The sequence below is a fragment of the Drosophila montana genome, unplaced genomic scaffold (genome assembly GCF_035044405.1).
Source record: "Drosophila montana isolate Dmon_TW-CO22-7 unplaced genomic scaffold, ASM3504440v1 contig_920_1, whole genome shotgun sequence".
Taxonomy (NCBI): Eukaryota; Metazoa; Arthropoda; class Insecta; order Diptera; family Drosophilidae; genus Drosophila; species Drosophila montana.
In genome coordinates this window covers 492,501-516,634 of record NW_026999206.1, presented here as the reverse complement: position 1 = coordinate 516,634, position 24,134 = coordinate 492,501, and the positions used below count along the sequence as shown (strand labels likewise).

At 41.5% G+C, this 24,134-nt stretch overlaps 2 protein-coding genes across 4 annotated transcripts in view; one reads left to right on the top strand and one right to left on the bottom strand.

The window, feature by feature from the left end:
- Positions 1–655: 655 nt before the first annotated feature.
- On the top strand, positions 656–18,995 carry gce (germ cell-expressed bHLH-PAS). Of its 3 annotated transcripts, none has more exons than XM_064699403.1 (9): positions 656–801; positions 8,087–8,944; positions 14,589–14,752; positions 15,103–15,460; positions 16,159–16,351; positions 16,441–16,672; positions 16,740–17,630; positions 18,138–18,277; positions 18,342–18,995. In XM_064699403.1, exons 2-9 carry the CDS (start codon positions 8,103–8,105, stop codon positions 18,477–18,479), a joined length of 2,958 nt encoding a protein of 985 aa, XP_064555473.1. In that variant the 5' UTR covers positions 656–801; positions 8,087–8,102; the 3' UTR covers positions 18,480–18,995. The 3 variants fall into 3 exon arrangements, with proteins under 3 accessions (XP_064555473.1, XP_064555472.1, XP_064555474.1); XM_064699402.1 differs by having other exon boundaries at positions 18,135–18,277; XM_064699404.1 differs by lacking the exons at positions 656–801; positions 8,087–8,944 and adding an exon at positions 13,632–13,672 and having other exon boundaries at positions 18,135–18,277.
- Positions 18,996–20,396: 1,401 nt separating this feature from the next.
- The window catches only part of LOC135440255 (uncharacterized), a 4,879-nt gene continuing 1,141 nt past the window's right edge, over positions 20,397–24,134 (bottom strand). Inside the window, 7 exon segments of the mRNA XM_064699324.1 lie at positions 20,397–20,819; positions 20,882–21,405; positions 21,470–21,932; positions 22,007–22,273; positions 22,925–22,947; positions 23,329–23,695; positions 23,750–24,134. The exon segment at positions 23,750–24,134 is cut by the window's right edge and continues 133 nt beyond it. Of these exon segments, the coding sequence (XP_064555394.1) occupies positions 20,449–20,819; positions 20,882–21,405; positions 21,470–21,932; positions 22,007–22,273; positions 22,925–22,947; positions 23,329–23,695; positions 23,750–24,134 (2,400 nt within the window). The 3' untranslated portion in view covers positions 20,397–20,448.

Sequence of the window (24,134 nt, the reverse complement as noted above, 5' to 3'; positions counted from 1 at the left end):
TCCGCACCGCAACGGCTGTACAAATATTAATAAAAAGAACACAAAAAATATATAAAAAACAACAACAACAACAAATGCAAAACTCCCAACTTTACGAATATAGCGGCAGCTGCAGCAACAAAATACACATAAAAACACAAACAACAGCAACAAAGAACCAACCAAATAAATACCAAAAATAATTTAAACAAGCAACAAGTAAAAAAAAAAATGCAAATTATGAAGTTTTAAAAATACTGCATGCATTTTTCTATATGCAAATAATAAATATAAAAAGTATAAACAACAAATATCGTAAAGCTTACATATTTTTACATATGTACATACAAACATATATGTATATACGTAACAACAAGAACAAGCCAGCAAAACACATAAGTACAAACAAACAAAAACTAAAACTCAAACTGCAGGCGCAGCCCTCAACAGAGAAGAACAACCGTTAACAACCGTTAAAAGCTTGTAAGCAGCGACGCTGCCGCCCACACAAACAACAACAGCAACAAAGGTAAAAGGAAATAAACAAACAAATTTGCGGCGTGCGCAACAAACACGCAAACCAAAGCTGAGCAAACAACAAAAAAAAAAAAAAAGCAAAGAGCGAGTGCGTTGCGGCGAGCACCTAAGCCAAAGCTTAGCAGAAGCAGCAGCAGCAGCAGCAGCCGCAGCGCAGCAGCAGTAGCCGCAGCAGCAGTAGCAGAGCAAAAGCTCCAAAAAAGAAAGAGGAAAAAAAATAACGACAACAATAACAAGCAGGCGACGCGCACTTCATGCAGAAAAATAAGAAACAGCAAAAACCATGTAAGTGAAATTGATTTTATACTCTGTTCGCAAAGCGAAAGGGCGGTTTATGTTCATTTGGCTATACAAAAATAAGAGATTAAATAAATATTTCAAAGGTTCGGCTACTTAGCCTTAAGGCTAGGCATCTAATATACTTAAAACTTGTGACGTCACCATGTAAGAACCTCAGATTTGTGGATATGGCAAGGCTAGAAACGTGAACTTAACCTTAATTAAGGTTTACATTGTGACCTCACAGAGTTTACCTGTGTGTTTATAAAAGAATTTGGTTTATTATGTATCAAAGAATATGTTTTATAAAAATAACTTTAAATTTAAATTATAAAATTAATTATTTAATTAAAAACAGAGAACGCTCTGTGTACTTTAGACTCTCGTATAGATCCGTATATCCCCTATCAGACTAGACATATACCGAACTTCCTTATTTTTACACAGACACGTCATAAGCTACGCACTTCATGCTGTGCCTGTGCTTCTTCTTCCATTGAAATAGAAAATTCTAAACTATATTTGGGGTTTTTATATATTATGATCCTTATGCACTTTTCAATATTTAAATACCGCATCCAACTGTGTTTATATATCAGAAGCTAAGGCCCTGCCTTTAAATAGGAGTAGTGTGTTAGTAGAATTCAAAAAGTAAAATTATCCAAAATGTTGAATATTCTGGGTCTGCAAATACTCTACAAGCATCCATATCCCAAGCCTGGTGTCTCCGGTTCTAATAAACTCTAGATGACCCAGAACATATACCCATATAGTCGGAGATACTTCTTTAGATTTAGACTTCTTGTTTCTTCTAAATCTTGAATTGTTTCGGATTGTTGCATGCATTTGTCTAAAGCCAATTGACTTCATCTTCTTCCAAGTATTCAATTTATTCGGATTGTTACCTACATTTATCTAAAGCCAATTGATTTCCTAAATTTTCATTGAATTTGGAGTATGCCAACTATATGCTGTAGTTTTAAAGCCACAGTTTAGAAGCCATCGAAGTCTCGCCACAGTTGTAGAGTCACCTTTAAAAAAAAAAAAAGCTGCCAGATAGACTGCATAATCAAGACGAATCTCTTGTTATACTACTGTAAGCAGAGTATCGTGCAGTCGGTTGCATTTCATTTACAACTGATTTACTTGCCTGCTTATGTATGCATACTAAGTATATATGTACATATGTATGTATGTATGCATATATGTTTGAAGTATTGTTGTGGTTGCCCTTGTTGCTGGCTGCCATTGTTGCTGCGACTCCTAACCTACATAAATATTTAGTATTTTATGCTGAGTGCCTTTCACTCGCACCCGCTCGCTCTCCCCCTTGCGGGCTGTGCGTCAGTGTAATGCTGCTGTCAGTCTGGCAACGTCTGTTTCGGATTAAGTCTCTAGCAACAACAACAACAACAACAACAATAGCAACGGTACCTGGTGGGCGACCACTTGGGATCGTTATGGTGACAGTAACTTATCTCAGAGAGAGAGAGAGAGAGAGAGAGAGAGGGAGAGGGAGAGAGAGCGTACCGAAAAAAAAGTGGGAGTGCGGGATGCAGCAATAAATAGAAAATGAAAGGCAAAGCAAAGAGCAACAACGACGGCGTCTGAGGCTTATCAAAGCGATTTAATGTAAAATGTCTGTGCTCACGCGTATAAATATTATAATTGTCGCACACGCACACACACATGCACACACATGCACGCACACAAGTACGTATACAGAGCAATATGCATAATTACAATGCAAACGAACCGAAAGCTTGCCCTGCGATTGATGATGGACATAATACGCGTGCTTTACTTGGACGGAGCGGGGGTGAGGGCGGGCGCGTGTTCAGGGACAGGGGCAGCGACACCTCAAGGCGCTTGACCTGCATAAGCATGCAGTCAGACATTTGCACACACACACACACACACACACGCTCTCTCTCTCTCCCTCCCTCTCGCTCTCTTCTCTTGCGGCTTGCAATGCTTTTATCGGGCAATTAAAATCTATTCACAATAGACGCCTTTGCAGAGCATTTCTAGGCGAACATAATTAACTTAAATAAGTATAACAAACAAAACAAACATGTAAATTAGTTTATTGAGCTACAATTGCATCAAGATAAAGTGAGGCGCACTAAACTAAAGCATACTTTTGAGCCGACCGTTCTGTAAGCCCCTCTTTGCAGCCGTTGCGTGCTTATAACATTACAAGAAGTGCAGCGTTGCCAGACTTTCTCTGCTGCCCACATCCAGTTAAGTTGGCTGCGCAACAGCAGCTCATGATTTGCAGCTGAGTTTGGTGCCAATTTTGACTCGTACTTTCGAGCATCATTTAAATTACTATAAAATTTTTCACATTTCATATGTATAGCATTTAGCAGCTAATATTTATCGGCAACTTCTGTCAGTTGCGCCCATTAGCAGGGCACTTCAGCCTGTTATTGTAGCTCATCTAATCTTTTAGTTGTTTTGAAAAAAAAATATAATAATAAATAAAAAATTGGCCATTTATCTGCAGTTTTCACTGCGATTCGCACAGTTTGTTTTTGTCACTCTGCTTCTTTCATCACAGTGCGGCACAAGCGGCAACAACAACGACTCAACAAATACTTTAGAAACAGAATAATAGGTTTCATTTTCTAGTTTAACAAGAACTGCAGATTCCACAAAAGCATCATTATACGAGTCCTTTACTCATATTTTTCAAGGAATTGTAAAATACCAAGAATTCTATTATGTTTTTCGTAAGAAGAGCACGGACGTTTGCTTTTCATCAACATTTCTGGAAACTGTGCTCGATGAATAGAATTTTTTCACGTCCAGAATTGCGCAATTACTAAAAATGTCCTATGGCCAACTTTAAGATTGAGAAAAGACTCTTGTACTTAGTTTTCTGTACATATTTCTTAAAATGGACAGCTCTTCAGATATACATATATAGGTAACCATCTATCAAGGTTTTCTTATATGTAAACAAAATCAAATTTATTATTATATTTCTCTATCAAGAAGTTCCTTTTACGGACTTTACCCAATATCTGGTGGGTTCTGGAAAGTATCGCTGTAAATACTTTATTTTAACACAAATGACTCACAGACTGGGCATACCCCATGCATAATTGTGCTCAGCTCTTATTTATTTATAGGGTATCATAAAATGCACATGTATCGCATGTGCCACATGGAGTATTATTTGTTCAATTCAATGTGGTTTGTTTACTTTGCTGAAGCGCTCAGATCTTGACTCTGGAAATGTTAACAAACAAAAGTATCTACGAGCACGAGTGCACGTGTTGTTGTTCCTTTCGCAATAGGAAATGCTGTAAGCCATGCGAAAGGGTATTTGCTAGGCCTGCCACTTGATTGAACTGCTTGGGAATTATAAGACTAGCGAAAAATGTTGGCGTGCTGTGTGATAGAGAAAGAGATAGAGATAGAGATAGAGGTAGAGAAAGAGAAAGAGATAGAGATAGAGATAGAGAAAGAGATAGAGATAGAGATAGAGATAGAGATAGAGATAGAGATAGAGATAGAGATAGAGATAGAGATAGAGATAGAGATAGAGATAGAGATAGAGATAGAGATAGAGATAGAGATAGAGATAGAGATAGAGATAGAGATAGAGATAGAGATAGAGATAGAGATAGAGATAGAGATAGAGATAGAGATAGAGATAGAGATAGAGATAGAGATAGAGATAGAGATAGAGATAGAGATAGAGATAGAGATAGAGATAGAGATAGAGATAGAGATAGAGATAGAGATAGAGATAGAGATAGAGATAGAGATAGAGATATAGATAGAGATAGAGAAAGAGATAGAGAAAGGGAAAGAGATAGAGATAGAGAAAGAAAAAGAGATAGAGAAAGAAAAAGAGATAGAGATAGAGATAGAGATAGAGATAGAGATACAGATACAGATACAGATACAGATACAGATACAGATACAGATAGAGATAGAGATAGAGATAGAGATAGAGATAGAGATAGAGATAGAGATAGAGATAGAGATAGAGATAGAGATAGAGATAGAGATAGAGATAGAGATAGAGATAGAGATAGAGATAGAGATAGAGATAGAGATAGAGATAGAGATAGAGATAGAGATAGAGATAGAGATAGAGATAGAGATAGAGATAGAGATAGAGATAGAGATAGAGATAGAGATAGAGATAGAGATAGAGATAGAGATAGAGATAGAGATAGAGATAGAGATAGAGATAGAGATAGAGATAGAGATAGAGATAGAGATAGAGATAGAGATAGAGATAGAGATAGAGATAGAGATAGAGATAGAGATAGAGATAGAGATAGAGATAGAGATAGAGATAGAGATAGAGATAGAGATAGAGATAGAGATAGAGATAGAGATAGAGATAGAGATAGAGATAGAGATAGAGATAGAGATAGAGATATAGATAGAGATAGAGAAAGAGATAGAGAAAGGGAAAGAGATAGAGATAGAGAAAGAAAAAGAGATAGAGAAAGAAAAAGAGATAGAGATAGAGATAGAGATAGAGATAGAGATAGAGATACAGATACAGATACAGATACAGATACAGATACAGATACAGATAGAGATAGAGATAGAGATAGAGATAGAGATAGAGATAGAGATAGAGATAGAGATAGAGATAGAGATAGAGATAGAGATAGAGATAGAGATAGAGATAGAGATAGAGATAGAGATAGAGATAGAGATAGAGATAGAGATAGAGATAGAGATAGAGATAGAGATAGAGATAGAGATAGAGATAGAGATAGAGATAGAGATAGAGATAGAGATAGAGATAGAGATAGAGATAGAGATAGAGATAGAGATAGAGATAGAGATAGAGATAGAGATAGAGATAGAGATAGAGATAGAGATAGAGATAGAGATAGAGATATATGTCTAATATTGCAGAATTATTTCATTTAAAGCCTGAGCCTGGCATCTGAATACATTCGCCGTCTGCAAGGGTATTCAATCTTCGGCTAGGCATTGACGTTTTTTTTTTAACTTTCATTTAATCAATTCACAGACATTTATAAAATGAAATATATATATATATATATATATTTATACTTGATGAACCTGTATTGATTTTAATTGTCATTAAGCAAAAACAAAACTTGTTGTTTTATATATTTTTCCATTCGGGGTGATTGAACCTGTGTCCCCCTTCGAAAAGAAGAACCTGCATATATATATATATATATATATAGAGCTTGATACACGATCCGTTTAGTAATCTGTCAATAAAAACTTTTTGACTGGGAATTTCCGCAGAGCCTCGCCCCAAATTGTCATTTCCATGTGAAAAACAAAAATAGGAAAGAAAAATCAACTAACATTGACAAGAAAAATGGCAGAGGAAATGTCGAGTGAAAAGTAAATATATAAATATAGTTCGAAGATATATCATCTGGATATAAATGTGTGTGTGTGTGTGTGTGTGTGTTTTTGGTATGCATGTGATATTATTTATAGGCAGCACTTGCTAATATACCATAAATTTATATATGCACACATATATATATGTAATTATATATACACATACATATATATATACATATATATATATATATATATATATATCGGTATACAGAGATATTATGGAACTATGTGTATGACACATAAAGCGTTGCGTTTATCGCTTTTTAAATTTTATGAGCCCAATCATAAAATCTGCAAATAATCTGCAGTCGTGCACTGCTCGACTAGCAGCTACCCTGTAAAGTGTTTTAGTGGAAGAAACGTAAAAGCCCTGAACCCTGCGACAAGCAAATATTACCAACATTCTTCGGTGCTTATTGTCCGATCTTGATGAAATTCTTAGCGCGGGGAGGGGAGAAGGTAAACTATTCATAACTTCCGAGTTGTGCTGGGCAAAACAAGACTCAAAATCGATCTAAATCAGTTTAAAACAAATGAGAAGTTGATATTGAATAAACAAACTAAGCCCATATACTCCAAAAACCTCTTAAGATGAAAGACAAGACAAGACTAGAGAAATCTGCCACAGAATCAAGGGATATATAAACGCCAGAAGGAAACTCAAGTTCATTTTCCGTTTGCACACATTTTGCAGCGTATCGCGTAGTCGTAAAAAGGCGACTGTCAAAAATTTACTTGTTTTAAATCTATTCTGAATTCGTAACCTTGCACGAAAATAGATTTACAAAGAAAACCGACAAACAAAAATAAGAAAGAAAAAACATTTCGCTTGACTATAGAAAATTATACAAAATAACAATTTATTTACTAGTTGACACGAAGCAGCGACAACAACAGCAACAACAGCAACAACAGCAACAACAATAACAAATTAAACAATCAAATAAATTATAAAACAACAATGTCAAATTTTATTCGATAAGCAAAACTATTTAAAAGTGGTTTTGCTGCGATACCCTGTAAACTGTTAAGGTATATCAACTGTCATTCCATATATTTTTCCAATCTCTCTTAACTCTAGTTATGCCGCATATCTTTTGGAAATGCAAAATGATCAAGAGCTATTTACAAATATGAAGCTATGTAGATTATATGGAGAAGCTATTCACGGAGATTGACCAGTTCAGACAGATGTTCAACAAACTAGAAATAAATTTACATTGCATAAACTTTATTTAATTATTATCTTGTTTTTAAAAGAGATACTTAAAATACACAAAATCGGACTGCTTTAAGGCGCAGCCAACTTAATACACACAAAATCTGATTGTGCTGAGCCGCAGCCTACTTAATAACCTACTGGCTAAAGTCTGGCAACGCCACGTTGCTGAAGCAAGCAAATAAACAAGTTAACGTGCGAACTTTTAGCTAATTTATCTTGTCTTATTAAAAATATTTCTAGGTAATTTATTGCTGCCATCTTGTTAGTCACATTGTAAGTCTTGGATATGCGTTTCTTTAAGATATTCAAAATAATTGTTGTTTATGCCTCGAGTGCTGCCACCTTGTTTTAATTATTGTTCAAGTGTGAAATTTGAGTGCTGCCCATTTGTTAGTATCTTTTAATTGTGGCCACACTCTCCAAGGCAAAGTTTTTGGAAAAGAGAGTCAGCATTATTTAAGATTTAATATACCCACTTTTTTGGACACTCTTTGGCTACAGGGTAGCAATAATTAAATGGTTGTCGAACGTGAACAACAAATTCAAATCTTATCAACTTGTTATTATTGTTGTTGACCAATCCCCATATAAACACACACCACCCCACCTCTGACCCGCTCTCACACATTTGATCGGCTAGCAGAATTAACAATAACATTAACTGATCTTCAACTTGATGTACGCTTCTCTTGCCCGCAGCGCCCCGGTCAACAAAATGAGCACCCTCGATGCCTATCTGAAGCGGACGACGAAAGCGGCGACCAGGACGAGCTCCAGTCCATCCAGCGATGCGGCGCAGACGGACGTTGAAGATCTCAATACAGACATTCCCTACTTTGACGATCCGCAGCAGCCGGAGACGGATCCGCAGCGCCAGCAGCAGCATTTCGAGTCCGCCTGGTCGCCGGCCGAGGAGGCGGGCACACCGGAACCGCAACCGGAGGAGCTGCAGCTGGACGATAGCTATGCGGATTCCGATTATGGTGCCAGCGGCAGTGCCGCGAATAGCTATTACCAATCTCCGACGCCATCCAATAGCGATATAATGCTACGCCCGCCATCCAACTCCAGTTTCCAATATAGCTACTCATCGCCCGGACCAGGACCGGCTCCCGGCAATGGTAGCAATGGTACCACCAGCAGCGGCGGCGGCAGCGGCGGCGGTGGCGGCAGCGGCGGCGGCGGCGGCGGCGGTGGCAGTGGCAGTGGCAGTGGCAGCGGGCGACTGCATGCCGCCTATGCACATTCCCAGACGCTGGCGCTGCCGCCGCCGTCCTCGACCAATTTGTATCCGAACATGTGGTATCCAAATGCGCCGTATGGCAGCACCGTTCCCGGTCATGTCTACGGTCGCTATGCGGGCTACGGTGTGCCGACGAGCGCCGCCACATATGTGGCAGCGACAGCGGCAGCGGCAGCTCATGGAATGCTGCCACATGGCCAGCATCAGCATGCGCCGCTGCATCATCCGCATCCACATCCACATCCGCACCACCAGCATACGCATCATCCGCATCCGCACGATTCGATGATGGAAATGTTTCAGCTCTCAAATAGGTAAGTGCACAAAAACCCATAACTCAACGTGCTTGGACTGGGCTGTCTGCCAGAGCCAGGGCCGATTTCGATATTTATCGATAGGCAAGCGTACGAGTAGAGTTATCAAAAGGGGATATTATGTAGGGGAGGTTAATTTTTTTATACCCGAAACTACTTATAAAATGTGGCTCTGTGTCTCTGGCTCTTTCGGAAATCTGCTTCAAAACTGGCAAATCGATATTTATCGATTTGGTTTAGAAATATCTTAAAATACAATTCGAGCTGCGTTTGCCTTGCAGAATAACAACTTTAGGCATTTAAGATCCACAAAAGCTACGTTGATAAAGCGTATAGACGTGAGACCTGAAATCCAAATGTATCGATTATCAATCGATATGGAGCTATAATAGTAATCGATTAGCTATTAATCGATTTACTGTTTATCGCAAAATCAAATCAACTTGTTCTGTGCATGCTGAGCATTTGGGCTCTTTAGCTATGCCAGTGGCTGTGCCTCAACATTTTCGACAACAAATCGATATTTATCGATTTGGCTTTAAAATATCTAAAATACAAATCGAGTTGCGTTTGCCGTGCAGAATAACAAATTTTGGCATTTTTAAATATTCAAGAGCTATGTAAATAAACTAATAAACGCGGGAGCTGAAATCGAAATTGATCGATTATTAATCGATATGCTTATTAATCAATAGGGATCTATAATAGTATTCGATTAGCTATTAATCGATTTACTGTTTATCGCAAAATCAAATCAACTTGTTCTGTGCATTAGCTATGCCAGCGGCTGTGCTGTAAACATTTTCGATAACAAATCGATATTTATCGTTTTCGTTGCGTTTCGTTTTCAAGCAACTGCACAACAAATTTAGAGTTTAAAGCCTTAAAATCGCCCTGGCAGACATGAGGACGTTGGTCATAACAAAAACTCAGCTTGTCCGCCCGATTATTATAAATACTATATATATGTACATATATCTGGCTGTACATATGTATAATGTGCATATTTGATGGCCTTCGACATCTATTTTTCTGGCTCCCACGTACATTTTCGCAACAACATAGCACACTTTTCCGCCAAGTCAAACCGCAGCCGTAAACAACACTCCAATTGCAACCCCCTGCCCCCTGCCCCCTGGCCCCTGCCCCACCCCACCCGCTGTTCAGCTTTATGACCCGTGCAGCCAATTTGGTCACATTTGTTGAGCAGGCGACCCGCTGTGCGTCGACTGGCTCTGATTGGCCCAGTTGATGCGGCCAAGACCCCCGTTGCAGCCAGAGCACAACATGCCCCATGCCACATGCCACATGCCACTTGCCACATAACGTAATTGAACGGCGCAGCCCTGTGGCGTGCGACGCGCTTATTTTGTGTATTTTTATCAATGTTTTTTTCGACTTTGCCATATTTATTTTCGTACCTCATTGACGACACAACAATTTGCCCAGTTGGCCATTGGGAAAACAAGTCGTATTCCGCCCGTTCTCAACCCTGTCCCAATCCCAACGTGGGGCTGAAACTAACAAGTCCTGCTAATAAACTCTCTTACTGCACCCATGCGCTGCATTTGTTGTTGTGCTTGTTGTTGTGCTTGTTGTTGTTGTATTCTTGTTATCGTCTAGTGAAATTTATGGCACGCGTGCACTGGGTCACTCCCACAAGCACAGCACAGCACAGCACCGCACCGCACCGCCGCCGCACCGCCGCCGCAGACCACAGGCCACCAATTCAATAGGTCAACAACAAGCACAGCAACAACAACAAACAAGTCAGCACCCTGCCAATTTGATTGGCAGCACCGTAAACAGAGAAACGATACGCAATACTGAATACCAAATGGATTTCCTTATTTACATATTAACAAAAAAATATCGCGCAACACCCCAAACCCAAGCCCCAAGCCCGGAGCGGGCATATTAACTGGCAGCACATCTATTAATATTAACAGTTATACTCGTAATTAGCTTTAACGTCTAGCTAAATAATTATATGCCAATCATTATTTCTCATAGAGCCGACGTATACTTGATGTAATTACGATTTGTTTTTTTTTATAATATTACGTATACGCAATCATCTTATAAACAAGCATTGTAATTTCTGTGCATGTTTTCGGACTGTTGGCGGCATTTTGCACTTGAATCGCCATCCTTTCTCTAAAGATCGCCTATGGATCCACGCACGAGCGTGGAAAATCGGCGGTTAACGTTTTTTCTTTTTTTGTTTCGCTGCACACAAACTATGAAAAGTCATTCTTAGGGATTTGCAGAGACCGAAAGTGTATGTCTCTTCGAATCGCTTGCCAGTTTGGTGGGGAATTTAAATTCAAAGAAAACACAAATTCACTTGGCCTCTAGGGCTAGCAAAATGTGATTCTAATGTCTGGAAAATTCCGATTCCCAGCAATTATAATACTGGACTTGCCGATCAACATTGCAATTTCACAAATTTCTGTAAATAATTCCACGATTTACGCAACTTGCGCCATTTACCCGATGACTGCTTAGATATAATAACGATTTCTTGCAACATTACGTATACGTACCGTGCCCACATTAACAATACGTAGGAGCAAAACAAGCCTATAAATAGAGATAAGAGTACATTCACATGATAGATCCAATACTCAATACTCAATACTCAATACTCAATACTCAATACTCAATACTCAGTACTCAATACTCAATACTCAATACTCAATACTCAATACTCAATACTCAATACTCAATACTCAATACTCAATACTCAATACTCGATACTCGTTGGCGATTGTAAATAATTATTAAAAGGGATTCATTAGTTTTGTTAAAAATATTACTGCAATAACTTGAACTCAACTTTGTTACGCATTTGAAATATATTTTTTTGCCATAAAGCTATACCCTGTAATTCAATTAATAACTAATGATGGGCGTGGTAATCAATTAGGGGGCAGCTTTACGTCATATAGTCATCTGATCTGTGAGCACTTCCGGTCGATTGCAAATTATTACATTTTAATTAAACATTGTTTACAATTTCTCAAGCGTTCGGTTAAATGTATTTTTCGAATACCTAGACCAACATTGATGACTTTAATAACTCTAAAAAAAAACGCTCTGAAAACATGATAATCATAATGCATCTGCATAACCTCAAAAGTACATAACCTCGAAAGTACACAATCTTTAAAGTAAATAACCTCATCAGTACATAACCTCAAAAGTAAATAACCTTAAAAGTACATAACCTCGAAAGTACACAACCTCAAAAGTACATAATCTCAAAAATCATAAGCTAACTTCCTCAGAAACCGACGGACATATACATATTCATACATATACTGCTTATTGATATTGGATTATAGGGCATTTAACAGTCGCGCTTTGTACATATATCATTTAGCTAAACAAATCCGTTCGATTGCATTTTAGTCGATTTATATTTGTTTCTGCACGGCATCAAGCTCACGGCTGCGATAGTAAGAAAGAGCGAGTGGGAAAGAGGAAGTGCAAGCGAGAGCAATAGATCGACCAGAGTGTATGCAAGTACAGTAATCGAGACAACGTCGGCGCCGCCTATAACGCTGCGGCGTTACAATGTTGCGCATTCAAAACAAATAAACAATACCGAGGAGAACAATCGGGCGAAGCAGCAAAGGAAAAGCAGAGAGCGATTGCGTTAGCGAGCGTGAGAGCCACAGGCCGAGCGAGAGGGACAGCGTGAGCGTGAGCAACAGGCAGAGTTAAAGAGCAAGGGGCAACAGCCCACACACGCACACACACAGCAACTACTGTATGTGTGTGCATGTATTGCATTGATAGAGACCGCACTCACAATCAGCTACAAAGTTGGCGCCGCGAGTGGCGTCAAGACCTTGCACTTCCTCGTCTGACCACTTGGGCTGGCCCATTCAAAACAAAGTGGAACGTTTCAAGGGCAGCAAAACCCATAACACAATAGCTAAAGAACTTCACACACACACACACACACACACGCACGCCCTACAAACCCCCCTTCGCCTACTCAGTTTGAGCAAAAGTCTGCCCACTGGCAAATCGATGCATTTAGATATTCATATTGAAGCTCAATTGCTGCCGCCCTTATGCACACGTACACACACACACCCTGTGCACAGGGCGTATACTTTGGAATGGCTTGGTTAGGGTATTATTTCGAGTATTGCTGTTAATTGACATTTGCATTTAAATTTGCAACACAATTGCATTTGGCAGTCATTTATCCGTGTGTTTGTGTTTGATATGCATATGTGCATATTTAGTAAACAATAGAGGATACCCTGCACATAGCCGCTAAAAGTTTAATCAGTTATCATATATTATTTAATTAGTATTTAATGTAAAATCGTCATAACAAGAAGGCGCACTATTAACCAACACTGGCAGCTTAAGCTAGTTATCTGTATGTTATACCTCTACCCAACACTGGCAGCTTAAGCTAGCTAGAGCCGCAGCTAAAGGCACGGAGTTGCTTCGAACCGTGAACCGAACCACTGACAGTTTTTTTTTTGTTTCTGCAGCTCTGGAACCTTTTCCAGCTCTAGGTCGTGCAATCGTGTCACGACGCGCGCTCCACTCTAGTTGCTTATAAATCACACTCTGAATATTCAAACAAACGTTCAACTCGAATTGCTTGGCTTCAAGTAAACTTAAAGTGCAATTTTATAAATATGCCCGGCTGCATTTGTTGGGCTACAGGGTAATGGAAAACATTTCGCTGCAGCTGCTGTAAGTGCCTGTGTGTGTGTGTGTGTATGTGTGTGTATGTAAGTAAATTCGTTACATAGATAAAACGTTTTTGCGCCTTTTCAATTTTGCATGTGCCTGATATTGTTGGTTGCGTTGTTTTGCTGCCGCTTCTCCTTTTATTTCGCACTTGGTGCTTTGCGTGTCTATTACGAACTTACATTATTTATTTCATTCTTTTTCTTGCAATAGCGTTTTAAATTTATGTACATCAGTGGCCGGGGATGCAACCGGGCAATAGCAACAATACCAAAACGGCAGCCATTGCTAATCAAACGCAAAATTCTCATATTTCCGTATAAATTACTCATACGCCCCCTAGGAACCGATCGTGCAACTAAAAAGACGGTTCAAGAGCGCAAGAGAGCAAGAGAGCGAGTGAATGAGAGTGGGAGAGAGCAAGCTTAATGGGCGGCTTAGCAAAACAAAATGCGCTTGCATGGCGTGGGCGACGTTGACGTCTGCTGAGCCAAGAGAAGTTGACGCCATGTTCGGCTGTGCACTTGGATCGCCGACGCCGACGCTGACGCTGACGTCGACGTCGAAGTCAGTTGCATTGTTGCGGCTCATTTGGAGTGATAATTTTTAACAGCTATTGAGCCGTTAGACATTCTCACATACCGCTGTAATTTTAAGCTTCCAAGCATAGTCATGTCTGCTTATGTGTGTGTGTGTGTGTGTATTTGTGGGCTTGCCTAGACTGCCGTATCATGCGCCATATATGTTCATATTTATATACATATATGCATAAGTAAACAACAATATTAGCACCGTTCGACTGTGCGCAGCACCCTTTTCCACCCCCGCCCTCCCCCAGATTCTTTATCTTGTATAATTCGAGTGTATTCATTATTGTGCGAAGCTAACTAATCCCTGCACTTCCTGCTGTCTTTTGCAGCGGACGCGAGGCGCGCAACCGGGCGGAAAAGAATCGACGGGACAAGCTGAATGGCTCCATCCAGGAGCTGTCCACCATGGTGCCACATGTGGCGGAGTCGCCGCGACGCGTTGACAAGACGGCGGTGCTGCGCTTTGCCGCGCACGGACTGCGGCTCAAGTACGGTAAGCATTTATATGCACATATACATACATATGTGTGTGTGAGTCAATTTGCAATCAATAGCTTTTAATTAAAATGATTGTACTGCACAATCTGGCAACCTTTAACGCTTAACAGTCTGCCAATTCGAATTCGATAAAGTGCTGCCAGACTGCTGCAAAAGTTGAGTAGCTTGTGCAAAATAAAGAATAATTAGTCCTTCGAGAGTTAATTTCAATCAATAAGCATTTTAGTGCTCAGTAAAAAAATAACGGTTTATTAAATGAAATGAATGAAAATATAAAACGTTTTATTTAACTTGAAGATCCGCACTATTAATAAGACTTATTGGCATACATCTTTATTCAATTAGTGTTTGGCAAGACGTTGCATCAACAGCGACCCCAAGTGACGGACACGCTGATGGGAATGCTGGATAGCTTCTTTCTCACGCTCACCTGTCACGGCCAAATACTGTTAATATCGTCCAGCATCGAACAGCACCTGGGCCACTGTCAGACAGACCTGTACGGCCAAAGCATACTGCAGATCACACATCCGGAGGACCACGAAATGCTCAAGCAACAGCTCATACCCACCGAGCTCGAGAATCTCTTCGATGCGCATGCGGAACCAACGGATGCCGATGGTGAGCCGCGCCAGCGCAGCAAATCCGAGGAGGATTACATTGATCGCAAGTTGCGCGATGATCGACGCAGCTTTCGTGTGCGGTAAGTACCAAAGAGAACGACTATAAAAAAAGTAAAGCAAACAACTCAGACTAAAAGAACCCAGAGATAAAAGCTAAAATCCTGATGGGCAGCACAGCTATTGCGAGCGTCAAATATCGATAAAAACAGACATTTGTTATATGCCAGATCTAGCTAGACAAATACCTACCAGCATCTTCATTCCATTTATCGAAACCTTTAAACAGACAGACAATCATATCTCATCAAAACTTCATAAAAAGCCTTTATCAAGGCCTTACAAAAAATTCAGTTGGCAACACTGGCAGTAACACAGTTATAAAAAATGATTGAATCAAAGAAAACAAATTTTCGAATTGGCTTCACTGTAAGTGCTGAATAAACGATTGATAAATACAGCCACAAGTGCTGCCAATTTGTTCGGAAATGCAAAAACAACAGCCAGTCAGCTAGTCAACAAAAGTCAGATCTAGCTACTGATTGGCAGCACTGCAGCTGATGCCCAAATTGTTTTCAAAACGGTCACTAAAAGTGCTGCCTATTTGCGCTAAGCGAGCTGCTGCAAAGCAAAGCAAAACCTACCCCGATTGGCCACACTGGCCTATCGATATATGCACACGCAACGATATTTCGATGTGCAGTAGAAATTTTATCGATAACTCGATGCATGTTATCAAAGTCCATCTCAATTTCGAAACACTTTCTTCTGTGCTGTGCAGCTTGGCGCGCGCTGGCCCGCGCTCAGAGCCCACCGCCTACGAGGTGGTCAAAATCGATGGCTGCTTCCGGCGCAGCGACGAGGCGCCGCGCGGCGTACGCTCGAACACGTTCAGCTCCAGCCTGCAGCTGATACGACGCACCCGCGGCCGTGACGATGCCATACCCTTGCACACGATAAGCGGCAACGATATTGTGAGTGCATTCAGACGATATACATATGTGTATCTATATACATATATCCGAAATAATATAATATAATATATTATATATTCCGCTTGCAGGTGCTGACCGCGTGTGCGCGCATTATAAGGCCACCGAAGATCGTGAATCGTCTGTTCGATGCGAACACGCTGGAGTATCGCACCAGGCATCTGATCGATGGACGGATCATCGATTGCGATCAGCGGATCGGCATTGTTGCCGGCTACATGACGGACGAGGTGCGGAATCTGAATCCGTTTACCTTTATGCACAACGATGATGTCCGCTGGGTGATTGTCGCCCTGCGTCAAAGTGAGTCCGCCCCCCGCAACGATGCCAACTGTTTTGCCATCTGTTAAATACTCTGTTTTGTTTCCAGTGTACGACTGCAATAGCTCGTATGGCGAGTCTACGTATCGCCTGTTCACGCGCAATGGCAACATCATCTATTTGCAATCGAAGGGGTATCTGGAGATTGACAAGGAGACGAACAAGGTGCACTCGTTTGTGTGCGTCAACACGCTGCTGGGCGATGAGGAGGGCAGGCGTCGCGTCCAAGAGATGAAGAAGAAATTCTCGGTGATCATCAATACACAAATACCGCAGTCAACAATTGATGTGCCCGCATCGGAGCATCCCGCACAGTTGGAAAAGGCTGTGCTCTGTCTCATACAGAATCTGCAGAGCGGCGGCTCGGATCACGACAACGATCGGCTGGATGCCGACGATGATGATGACGATAATGACACCGATGACGATATCGAGGATGGCCTGTCCAGCATAACCAACTTCAGTCATGCAAGCCAACCGCACGATTCACAGCAGCAGCATCATCAACATCATCATCGCCATGGCCATGGTCATCATTCGCATCACAATTTTCTCGACAGCACGATGTCACAGGCGCGGCTGGGCGCCGGCAATGGCATGGGCAGCTCCAAGACCCCGCCGCTGGCCCTGGTGCCGCCGGAGACGGCATCGGTGAAGTCCTCAATATCGAAGAGCGTCAGCGTCGTGAATGTGACAGCCGCCAAACATTTGCGCGGCAATCTCGCAACATCAGCTGCCCAGTCGCCCAGCTCCAAGTCCACAAGCTGCAGCTGCCGCGGCGTCAGCGACGCCAACTGCGACTATTGCCAGGGCCCGCTTACCCCCGAAACGGTTATGGGCAGCACATCCGTCTCCTTAAAACGCAGCAGCGGCGCCGCCAGCACCCAAGATGGCCAGGACAATGTGTTGCTGGCCAAGCGACTCTTCATGCCGAGCACAGGTGAGCGCAGGATTGCATGTTGCACAGTTCGCATTATCGAAAGGGATTCATCCATAAACTATTCATTCCCCCTTTTAATCGGGCACATCTCCAGCAGATTAAATATCTTCAGCCAGACTTCAGTCCCTGCACCAGATATTGTCAGACATTGCACGGAATGGACGGATCAGGACATGAGTCGAGCTATATATGCTCCACACCATATGCAGAACACGAGCTTATCTTTTCTTTTTTTTTCTCGATATTTCCTCTCATTTTCCTTGCATCGATAAAAATCGATTTTGAGAAATGGTTTTTTAAAGCATAACTCAAAGATTATAAGAGCTAGATAAGTTTTGCATGTAGGATCTCGTATGGTTCCTCCTCTCATTCAGTATACGGGATATATATTGGGATTGTGCCGGCTATTTGGGCAAATCTTTTGTTTAAGATTAAGATAAAATATTGAAATACCAGAGTTTCGAGTCGATAAATTGAATAATTGATTGAATGTTTTGCTTTTAGCAGTAATTACACACGTACTGGGCAGTTCGCTGGAGCAGATGGGGCGGACCCTGGATCAGCAGCTGAGTGCGGCTGTCCAGCTGCGGGAGCAGAACAGTCGTTACGAGGTGCCGCATGCCAACGAGCGCATAGATGAGATCTTGGTGAGTCCGTTCAAATCAATGTCAAGCCAAACAAGCCGATAAATGCAAAATTCCATTGGAACAGGAGGAGCATCAGAAGCAGAGCAAACTCTTTGTGGACATCAAAAGCGAATACGAGGAGCTACAGAACAAGGCGGCGAACGCAACGAAAACGGATGCCGAGTCGCAAAGCAGCAACAACAGCAACAGCGGCATACCCTAAACGGGGCCCATACACACCTATCCATCTATATATATATATATATATATATATATATAAACAAATATATATTATTGAGGGTTTCAGCTGATGTGATAAATGTGGCAGCCAACGGCAAAGGCGAGTTGAGGCTCACAAATGAAATCTTTGTCAGTCAACTTTGAGCTACTTTATTTAAAATGTTCAACCAACTAGAATAATGTACTTTAAAGTGCTAACAACTATTTACAAACAGATTGTGCATGGGCATCATCAATGTAATACTATATATATTTATATATGTATGTAGATATGCGTATATATGTATGTATATATGTTAGGAGCAGATAGGTTGAACCGAACTAATGAGTGAGCATGCAACAAAAACCTACTTTAGTTAGTTGGGGCTCCTGGACTCGCCCAGCGGCTGTTTCTTTTCATTTTCTTCCTTTTTTAATGATAACTAAACATTTTTATATAAATATATATACATATATATATATATAATGTTTTTAAATGTAATTTGTATGTAGGAACACACACACACACTCACTCACACACACACACACACACACACACACACACACACACACACACACACACACTTACAAGCATAAGCAACTAGTTAATTAATTTAAATTAAAATTTATAGTCAAACACTCACATACAGAGAATACAATTATTAGCTACCGTATATACCCTACATATATTGGGTATATTTATTTAAATAGCATATATATACATATATATATATATATATACATTATGTGCCGCTGACCATGGCTCTGAGGCATTGGCATTGGCAAACTACAAACTAACCGTGATAAAAGACTGTTACCAATTAATTTTTAGCCTAAGCATACAATAACTATATATATATATATCTATATATATGTATACATATATGATATATACACACTTATAAAACGGTCTAATACAAACGGCACACTTAAATGAATATTTACGATTTACCAACATTTTAAACATATACGATAATATACATACATATATATATATATATAAATCTAAAATGTTTTAAATGTTTTATGCTCTACAAGAGAGAGAGAGAGAGGGAGAGAGAGAGAGAGAGAGAGGGGGCAAGAGTTATGCATTGCATGCAGCTCGCCCCGCCCCTCGCCCAACCCCCTCTAAATAAACAATTTGTTAGGTGAATAAATGAATGTTAGTGTTACACTGTGAACAATTTTTGGAGCGCAATTTGAATTCAATAACGGTTTTCATAACCTCAACTACAAATATGAATTGTTGTTAAGCTCAGGGCAACAATTTCACAAGCGCCAAGTACAATTTACAACAATATAACTAATTAAATTCGATGTAAACACAAATAATATAAGAGAATGTAAACACAATTGTTAAATGTTTGTTACGCATTTGTTCTATATCATTTTGTTGCCTTTCGTTTCGTTTTTTTCCAATTTAAATTTTTTTTTTTTTTGTAATTCAATTTAACTATTAGACTAATTAAATAGTGAAATAAACTTGTGTACCTATACTTAAATTATATATACATACATACAAAATACGTGCTTGTGCGCATAATAATTTATAACTAAGTAGATCCATTTAAATGTTACGGACACGTGTGAACACTTTTAAGGCAAAGCAAGTTAACTATCTACAGAATGGTAAATACTTGTATTTGTTAATTGCCACAAAAAGAAATTAATAAATAATTGACACAAAATAATGTGCATGTGCTTTCACAAATTATACAACAACAAAGTACCAATATTTGTTTGGGGAAAAACAATTAGTTTTTTTTTTTGTTTTTAACAAACTGTGCCCGGGAACAGTTTTGATTATACGCAAAAGATGTGGCAACTCCCACGTATTGCATGCAATCAATAAACCGTTGCACTGCTGCACTTATAAATCGATGAGTTATCGATGACCGATAATGTTATTCAATTTTGAAGCTAAACCAAACATATGTATTTATTGTTTACGCCACGAAACAACTAAATCACATTCAATTCGCGTACGAACGCTTCTTTAAGCCCAAATTAACGCCCGTGGCGGAGCGCAGCACAATTTTAATTGAAGGCTTCACATCGGCGCCAAGTGGCAGCAGCTCGAAATGCCGCAACATTTTGATGACAATCGTCTTCAGCTCCAGCAGCGCAAAACGCTGGCCAATGCAATTGCGCGGACCAGCGCTGAATGGTATATAGCTGGAGCAGGCTCTGGCGGCGCCAGCATCTGGCGCTTTATGGCTGTCCAAATGCCGCTCCGGCCAGAAGCGCAGCGGGTCCTCGTACAGCTGCTCGTCGTGCAGCAGCTGCCAGAGCAGCACAATCACATTGGTGCCCGCGGGCACATGCGCCTCACCTGCCTCACCTGCTGTGTGTCCCAATTATACTCAGCCAGTCGAAACATATTGTAATGTATTATTGCACACTTACCCAACACCAAATCGCTTTCCAGGCAACGGCCCACCGCTGGTATGGGCGGATAGAGGCGCAGCGACTCCTTGATCACGCAGTGCAAATAGGGCAGATCCGCAAAGTCGCCATAGATAACCGGACGATCCACAGCCGGGCCATAGTGGGCATACAGCTCCTCAAACAAACGTCGCTGCACTGCCGCATGGCGCGACAGCAGAAACAGGCAGAAGGAGGCGGCTGATGTGGTCGTATCGTGGCCCGCAAAGATGAACGTGCTCACCTCATCGCGTATCTGTGCGTCTGTCAGCGGTGCGCCCTCCAGGCGTGCCTGCAGCAATGTATCCAATAAGGCGGACCGTTTGCCCAGCTGCTGCTCATGCAGCAACAGCTGACGACGCCGCTTGATGATGTCGTCGGTGAAGCTGTGCAGACACTGGACGCCGTCCCACTGCTTGCGGTAGCCGCTGGGCCAGAGCAAGCGGAACAGCAGCGGTGGCAACAAATGCGGTCGCATAAAACGTGTCGCCAGTATATTGGTCACGCTGCAAGTATGCAAGAAGAACAAATGTTAGGCAATTGATTAGTTAAACAGCAACTAATTTATACTCCTTAACAGCCTGCACCACCGGCGCATCCACATTCCGCTGCGCATCGACACTGACGCCCATCGCCGCCTCGCTGATGATGTCCAGTGCAGCCAGGCACATATACGGATATATGTTGAACGCCTGCTGATCGGTGTCTGCGGCCAGGGGCTTCAGTTTGCCCACCAGCACATTGCACTGCCTGTCAAACACCTCGATGTACTGCTCCAAGATGCTAAAGTGAAATGTGGGCGTTATAATCTTGCGCATGGCATGCCAACGATCGCCACGACTGAGCAGCAAGCCGTTGCCCAGCCAGCCGCCCAGGGCGCCATAAACGACGCTCTTTCGCAGCTGCTGTTTGCTCAAGAGCAGCGCATCCACATGCCTCGGCTCGGCGGTGACCAGCACCATGCGGCCGCATGTTGTGGCCACAAAACTGCGCCCGTAACGCTTCACATAAGCCGCAAACTTTTCGTGTAAATCTGCAATTTGACAACTACATATATGTTAGCCCAGCCCAGCCCAGCCCAGGGTATTGGGTCAGTCAGTTACTCACTATCCGGCTGAAAGTCACGCATCTGCCAGAGCGTGCCAATGAGCGGCACTTGGGACACATTGGGCGCCACGCCCTCCAGTTGCTGGCGGTGCCTGCGCTCCTTCCATAACAGTTGCAACAGGAAGCGCAACAAAAAAACTACCAAAGCAGTCACTAACAATACGAGCAACATCTTTGCATACTCTGCAAAGAAAGACTTGCATTCATTTACCAAATACAAATATAAAATTTGTATCATTTTCTGACTACTTGGTTTATTCAAAAGTGCTTTATCGTAGAATCATAGATATTCGCATAATTGTAATGTTTGAAGTTTTTTTGTTGCCAAACATATTCAATATTGTGCTATTTTCCAACACTAAGTCGAAACTTAAGTTGTTAATAATTGAATATAAATTGTTTTATTTGACCTTAAGATATTTCTGATTTCTCAGATAGCTATGCACTCATATAATATGTTTTATGGCCGTTCTGCATTCGCAAATTGTACAAATATTTTATTGAATTATTCAAATGCAATTAAAAGTGCTTCAATAGAACAGAGGAGAGCTTATTCAAAAAGCGCGCACTTACCATATTAACGAATCCGTGTAAAATGAAAATACAAAAATTATATACATGTTTGGCAAATAGATATGCAGTAAGTTGTACTCAATGTAACTATGACAATCCACGAAATATGTATATGTACAAACTGTTTTATAACACCGACGACAAAGGTTCTGTAATAGTCGACTCTCTAATGCCCTGTAATATATTGTGTAAACATACAAATAATTGCAATGCTTGGATTAAGTGTCAACAGCCGCATCGCATTTGTCCGATAGATTATTAAAAGCTTACTTCATAATTACGATAACCAAGTTGAGACGTTGAGAACTGGGTTAAAATGCGTAGGGCCGCATAAAGGTTAAGCACTGCAGCGATATATTGGCACGAGGCTGCATAAAGGTTAAGCACTGCAGATATATATTGGCGCGATATTAAAATCGATAGGCAATATGTGTATTTAAAAAATATATATATATACGGTCACACTGCCAAGCTGACATCTGATTTCATTTTCCCCCAATTAGATAAAAGCCGAAAGAACAAACATTTAATATTAAAATAACAGAAAATCATTACACCCCGTTTAATGAAAGCAGCCAGGGTATATTTACATAGAGAACAAAACAGACGGAGATAGCAAGAATGAGAGACAGCAACAATAACCGATGTTTGCCTCGCCAGCTGATGCGGAAAAAAACACAAATAGGCGCGTTTCGATATATTTAGTTTTTTGAATTTTTTTACAATTGCTTTAATTAATGGTGCTTAACTATTTATCCAGGCGTGGACGCAGGCCCAGGTGCACGCCATTTACCGATCGCAAGACGAGGCTAAGCATGGGCCGCGGTTGTGGGCCCAACGGCAGCAGCTCGAAATGCTGCAGCACCCTGCAAATGGTGCACTTCATCTCGAGCATGGCGAACTTCTGGCCAATGCAGTTGCGCGGACCCGCCGAGAAGGGCACATTGGCATATGGATGCACCTGGTGTGGTTGCGATTCTGTCGTCGTCGACGTGAACACGTCGCTGGCAAAGCGCTCGGGCCGGAATTCATTGGGCGCCTGGAATTCGCGAGCATCCCTTAGCAGCGCAAAGATGCCCACAAAGAAATCGGTGCCGGCGGGAATGCGTTTGCCGCCTGCCAAGGTTGAGTATATATCAAAATTTGATAGCCCTACGTGACATCACTTACGTATCTGCACATCCTCGCTAAAGGTGCGCGCTATGATGGGCACGGGTGGATAGAGGCGCAACGCCTCCTTGATTACACACTCCAAATACTCGAGCACCTCGTCAATCTCATTGATCAGGCGCTGCTGCACGGCCGCATGGCGTGAGATCTCGTAGAAACAGAACGATATGCCGCTTGTGGTTGTGTCATGGCCCTCGAACATGAACGTGTCCACCTCTTCGCGTATATCTTCATCGCTCAGCGGCGCACCATTCAACGCGGTGGCCTGCAGCAGCACATCTAGCAGCGCCAAGCGACGCTTTTGACCCGGAACGTTGCCCTCATCGCCAGTATTTAGCTGCTGCTGCTGATCGTTGACGAGCGCCTCGCGTCGCTGCTTAATGAT